Here is a 6,955-nt window from a genome sequence, read left to right as displayed (position 1 = left end):
CATTTTGGAAGAAGTTCAGTCAGAGTGCTTCTTAGAGGCCAAGATGGCCAAACTTCATCTCTCATACTTTGGACATATTGTCAGGAGGAACCAGTCACTGGAGAAGGATATCATGTTTGGAGGTGGGTCAGAGAAAAAGAAGACCCCCAATGGATTGGCCAAGTGGCAGCATTGATGGACTCAACCGTGGAAACAGTAGTGAGGTTGGCCCAGGATCAGGCAATGTTTCATTCTGCTGTGCATAAGGTCGCTATGGGTCGGTACCAACTGAATGGCATCTAACAACAACAAAAACAATCCAGTGCTTATCCCACAATGCCACACCAAAAGTGTGTTAAATGGCTTCCAAATATTTGGTGGACTTTGCAGATATTTTTCTGTTATTGATTTTTATTGATTTTTTTTTTTTTTGGTTCTTAAAATTATATGTTGTTGTTGTTGCTAACTGCCATTGTGTACGGTTTCCGCGTAGTAGTTGGTAGGTTTGAACTGCTGACCTTGTGGTTAGCAGTCAAATGCTTATCCTACAGCTATATATACATACATATATATTTGGTTTTGTTTTTTAAACTTTTTACTGTGATCTGGGTGAAGATTTACATAGCAAATCCTCAGTTTTACATTCAACAAATCATACACTTAGTTTCATCTCAACAATCCCCTCCATGCAACAACAGTTACCTTATTTTTTCCCTGTGTTTCTTATTTCCATTTCTCTCTCCTTCAAATCTCTTATGAACTTTGTCCTTAGGGAAATGTTGCCCTCTTGACCTTCAATGGCTGACCACTCCACTGTGAGCATACCATACTTGTGTTGTCTCCTCTAATATCTATCTACAGTTTAGCTGAAAGTTGAACCACAAGGGTGAGTTCATTTCCAAGACCTGAAGCATAGCCAAGAGTCATAGTCTCAGTGATTAATCACCAAAGTAAGATGTAGAAATTGTCTTGGGGACGATGTCAATTGACCATGGTGTCCCCTGAAACTATGGTCCTGAGCCTCCAGGCCCAGCAACTTACTGACTCAAAGTATTTGATAATGTCTGAGAAGTTTTCATCATTTTGCCTCCTGTATGTTCCACCACATTCATAGATGTGTTTGCAGTATATTTGTACCCATGTACAAATACCCTGTCAAACTTTTACATATTTGTGGGTATATTCACACTTTCCCTTCCATACCTTTTCAGTCTCTGTATCTGTCTATTATATACCAATAAACTACTGCTGTTGTCAGGTTGTGTATATAACAGTATTTACTTCTATTACCTTTAACCCTTGCATTCCTCCCTGTCTTCATCATTCCTGTCATCTCCCTTTTATTGTATGTTGCCCTCCCTATCACCCAAGCTAGTGTCTACACTCTAACCAGGGAATTACTCTCCCTTCCCAGGCACCCCTGATAACCACCTGCTATTGATTTCTAATTAGCTTTTACAAGGAGGCTTCAAAATTTTGTAAAACAATTCCATTATCTTTTATATCCATTTTTCCACAAACTTTTTGAAGTCCCATCATATTATGCCCACAGAAAACACGCTGCATGATTTAAATTCTTCTATGCCTAGAATTTGTTCTACTGTGCTAAATGTTCCATGAGCATATTAAAAACATAAATATTATTCTACTGTTGGTGTGCCATAATTGTCAATTGTTGTTGTTAAGCGTCATTGCGTCAGTTCCAATTAATAGTGACACTGTATAGGGTTTCCATGGAGCAGTTGGTGGGTTTGAACTGCTGACCTTGTGGTTCGCAATCCAGTGCTAATCCACAGTGTCACACCAGAAGTCTGTCTGCATAAGTCTTCTAAACCCTTTCTGCAGTCCTGGTCTTGCCAGCCACTCCTCAGAAATCTTATACAGGGTTGCTATGAGTTGTAATAGACTTGATAACAGTGAGTTAGGTTTGGTTTTTGATACAAACAACTCTGTACCAATACAAAGTACAGGTGTTGAGACTTAATTCTGAAGTTTGCTGAAGACATTGAAGAAACTAGTTAGCTAATACAATTTCTCTTTCCCATCTTATAAGTCATATATTTACCGTATCATCAAGACCGTCTATGTGCAAAACCACTGTTTTGGCACGTTTATTTGTAGTTCCCAGAAAAAACTGAGCTTTCCTTCGACGTGAATTCATTTCATTGAAACTATCACCATCTGCCATATTAGATGACTGAAGAATGTCATAGATTTCAGAAGCCAGCAGTTTTGTTTCTCCTGGAGTTGTAGTTCTGGAAAAAGAAACACATATAAATAAATAATTCATTTTATCACTTTTAGTGATACTTTATTGCCCAACTTTAAGAAACCTTGTTTTCCTTATTCTGATGTTTTATTTAACTTAAAAGTGAAGTTAGTGAATCATACAATAATCAACAGTGTAAAAAATACATTAGTCTGTAACACAGTCTTCTAATTTCCGATTAATTAAATGCTTTATTGGTTTTCAAGACATTACAGTGGAATTAAAGTATACTTAACTGAAATCATTAATCAGGAAATCGAGATATAACATGTACCTGTATGAACTAACATCCAAATTTATATTTGAAAGTGCCCTGCACTTAAAGAATATCATATAAAAATCCAAAGGGAGCAAATAGCGTAGAAACATTCTTATTATTCGAATTTATTTCAAGAAAGAGATTCCATAAATTATTTTTTAACTTATATTTTTGTATCTTTTATATAACATGTATATCATAAAACTATAACTTAAACAGAAGTGTTTAGTCTTAAACTCCTAATCCCTACCATAGCTTCTCATACCACCATGTTGCCTAATAGAAATTTCTGCAATGATAGAAATACCTCTGAGCTGTCCAATAGTGAGCATTTAAAATGAGACCAGTGCAACTAAATAAATTGTATTTAATTAATTTAAATAGCTATATGTGCTGATTGGCTACCATATTAGATGGGACAGACCTAGTGCCACTTATGGAGACCTAGGAGGGCACTGTGGGATAAGCATTGGACTGCTAATCCCAAGGTCGGTAGTACAAACCCACAAGCTGCTTCTCAGAAGCACTATACAGTATTGTTATGAGTTGGAATTGACTTGTTGACACCTGACAACAACATCGAATTAATGGAATTGTACACATAGCTATAATAAAATACCCTCATTTCATTTCTGAGTAAAGTCCCAACTATAATGTACAATCAAGATCTTTGAAACCTGCCCCATTCAGCTTTACTAACATCAGCTCTTTTGTCCTTTTATAATTCTTCTGGTTAATCCAGTATAACACTTGACCATTTTGTAGCAAGTCCACAGGCTTTTATATATTTTTTACTGTTCCCCAGCCCTGGAAAAGCTTTCACATTTCAAACTTTTTCATGCCTTCCCTGACCCAAGAGTTTCACTTAAATCCTAGGCTTTAAAATTCTTGTTCCTCTCTTTAAAGCATCAGCTCAACCACCACCTTCTTCATGACATCCACCCCCAATAACCCATTTCTCCCTCTGTATTCAAAGTGCTATGCTTGTCCTTAAACTACTGCTCTTAACTTTCCATTTTCTCCAGAAGTATATAAACTCAGAAGTAGGAATATATTCTACGTGTACCTTCCACAGAGCCTAACAAAATTCTGCAGAGTACTTTTGTAGAATGAAGAAAATACTTCAGTTTCTGATGACCAGATTATTCATATTCTAGCTAAACAAAGTTCCCATCAGGTATGATAATCTAATAGTTTTCCAGGTACTTATTTCCAGTTTACTAGAGCAGGTGATCTTCTGGGTAATTGTTGTCTATATAAATATATGACATTCTTCTTATATTTATAGAGATACAATCACATATACATTCAAGGATTCTGGATCTGTAGTATAGGAGAAAATCAAAAAGACTTTTTAAGATGTACTTTTTTTTTTAACAGCTATTTTATAGTCTATAAAAAAGGTCACTGCAGTTTTGTGATGCTTTAGATACTACCAACCACAAGGTTTAAATGGTGTAAGGATATGTTGGATAGAGAAACTTGTGAATTTGATAAGAAAAAACTATAATCCCTATGTTTCCACTTCCCAAATCAATAGCATTTTTTCATAACTGATAATCATAACACATAATAAAAGATGTAGCTAATGAATTTTTAATAAAAATTAAATATACTATTTCAAAACTCCTCTGTTTTCTGATGAATCAATATTGACAAAATACATTAAAATGCTGTAACATCAAATTACTACCTTCCATACAAGAAGAGGGAAAGCAATATTTAAGAAGAGGGATGGTGGCAAAAGAATACTGAAAATAGGTGAAGGCACAGAGACGTATGCATGGGCTAAAGGGGATAGATGTAAATAGTGTTATATATACAACCTTGTGTCTGTGAGTGGATACATGCACTGTGTCAAAGGCTGACTCAAATGGGTAAGGGAGGAAGTGTGGAGTACATACATATGCAAGATAATGCACTGGACTACAAGGTCTGTTTGTATTACTGAATGGTTTGAAGTCTAGTGCTGATCCTACAGTGCCACACCAGGAGAGTATATACGTTACACTATCGCGGGAGAAAGATGAGGCTTTCTACTCCCATAAGGATTTACACCCTCGGAAACCCTGTACAGGGTCGCTATGGGTCGGAACCGACTCGACGGCACTTAACAACAACAACAACAACATGTATATATGGAGTCCTGGTGTAGTGCTGTGGGTTAATGCATTGGACTATAATGTCAGTTTGAACTGCAAGTTGGTGGTTCAAGCTCACTAGCCATTCCTCCAGTAGAACATTTAAATGACTATATATAGATTTTGTATCTGTACATAAAATATTTTTGCTTTGTTCATTTGTAAACTGTAAGATAGAAAAGGGAAGCAAGCCACAGGGAGGAAGTAGGATAACGGTTGTTCAGGGAAGGGACTTTAATCATTAAGATGAAATAAAGTATATAATTTGTTGAATGTAAAGCTGATGACCTTGTCTGTTAACTTTCACTCAATTCACAATAAAAAGTTTTTTAAAAAAAACCCAAAAGACTAAACTCTGATTTCTCAGCAGATGGCAATGGGATGACACAAACAAAGTCCTGAAAGGAAAAGACTGCCAACTAAGCAAAGCTGTCTCTCAAATGTTGTTGTTCAGTGTCATCGAGTCGATTCTGACCTATGGTGACCCTGGATAGGGTTTCCAAGGAGCAGCTGGTGAGCTTGAACCACCGACCTTGCAGTTCAAACAACTTTGCAGTATGACACAGGAGCCCACAGCGCCACACCAGGATTCCTTTTCTCAAATATATGCTGAAATTAGGACAATTCCTGATAAACAGATATTAAAGGCATTTGTAATGACCAGACCAACTTAACAAAAAATGTTAAAGGGTGTTCTTTGGACTAAGAACCAACAAGCAGACAACAACCTGAAATTACCATACATAACAACACCACCAAAAAGTAGAATTCAGATAGAGAAACATTTAAAGTAAAACAAACCTATAAGACTGAAAATAGGGAACCAGAGACATCAATGTATAATGAAGTCAACTACTGTGGAATAAGTGCAGGACCACAAAGTGAGTTTCAACCACAGTATCAGCAATTCAAACTCACCAGTCAATCCTTGGAAACCCTATCTATACAGGGTCGCTATGAGTTGAATCCAACTCTAAGGCACTTAACACCACCACCACAAAGCAAATGAGGGAATAGGGTCAATACAGAACTTCCAGGTGGCAATGAAGTCAAGTATATTTCAAGATAAAACAGTTTAGACACACCCCCCCTCTAAGACTGAAACTCAAAGGGAACACAGGAGCAGTCATGTAAGCTTGCTGGTGCCCATGTTGGTCTACTGGTGAGTGGAAGAGAGGGAAAGGCAGCAATGAAGAAACTGGCTGTTCCACAGACTCCCACTGACCTGAAGATGAAAGAGAAAAGAGGAAGGGCTGGTTAGTCCAAAGTGTGGTGAGATCTGAGGACACCTGAGCCTATGGACAAGGACATAGCCACAGAGGGCTATAGTTGAGAGTGAAGCATCTAGCTGATGTGAAGTGAGTGGAATCTCGCACAGGAACACCCGAAGTTGCAAACAGTACTCATTTGACCTAGCCTTGATGGCTTGATAACCAGAACTCGACTTTTGTGATTGTGGTTAGGTCCCATTTAGTCGGTATTGACTCATAGCGACCCTATGTACAACAAAATGAAACATTGCCCGATCCTGGGCCAACCTCACAATTGTTGCCATGCTTGAGCCCAGGGATGCTGCCAATTTTCCAATTCATGAGTGCCTTCCACATCAAGTATCAATTCTATCCCCTCCGTACACAGGGTAGATAGGGATGGGCAACTTAGACATTGGCTACCTAATATTAGGGAGTGATAAAGCCACGAAGTGACTGATTTACAAGGTTTCAAGAGGGAGTTTAGTTTAATAGTGTGTGGGAAGAAAGATTCCCCACTAAATAGTTTTCATCTTGTCTAGATGGGTCTGGAAATAAACGAGAATGAAAACACAACATATCAAAATCTTTGGGACACGGCAAAAGCAGTTCTGAGAGGACAATTTATTGAGATAAATGCACACATCCAAAAAGAGGAAAGAGCCAAAATCAGCACACTAACACAGCATCTTCAACAATTAGAAGCAGACCAGCAGAGGGAACCTACAGTCTCCAAAAGAAAGGAAATAATAAAGATAAGAGCAGAAATAAATGAGATGGAAAACCAAAAACTATAGAAATAATCAACAAGACAAGAAGCTGGTTCTTTGTGAAAAGATTAATAAAATTGACAAACCACTGGCAAAACTAACTAAAGAAAAGAGGGAAAGGACACAAATAAATTGCATTAGAAACCACACAGGGGAAGTCACAACAGAACCAAACGAAATAAAAAAGATAATAACAGAATACTACGAAGAGCTATACTCCAACAAATTTGAAAATTTGGACGAGATGGATACATTTCTAGAAAAACACGACCCACCTAAACTTACTC

General features: G+C 37.5%; 1 protein-coding gene across 1 annotated transcript in view; it reads right to left on the bottom strand.

Annotated features, from left to right (window-relative positions):
- Positions 1–6,955, bottom strand: part of ARMC1 (armadillo repeat containing 1) — a 55,174-nt gene that overhangs the window by 5,628 nt on the left and 42,591 nt on the right. Inside the window, exon 3 of the mRNA XM_006860056.1 lies at positions 2,045–2,234. Coding sequence (XP_006860118.1) covers positions 2,045–2,234 — 190 coding nt within the window. The remainder of the gene's footprint in view (positions 1–2,044; positions 2,235–6,955) is intronic.

This window comes from Chrysochloris asiatica, unplaced genomic scaffold, assembly GCF_000296735.1.
Source record: "Chrysochloris asiatica unplaced genomic scaffold, ChrAsi1.0 scaffold00036, whole genome shotgun sequence".
Lineage (NCBI taxonomy): Eukaryota > Metazoa > Chordata > Mammalia > Afrosoricida > Chrysochloridae > Chrysochloris > Chrysochloris asiatica.
Note: the sequence above shows the minus strand (reverse complement) of the source record. Positions and strands in the feature narration are given on the sequence as shown.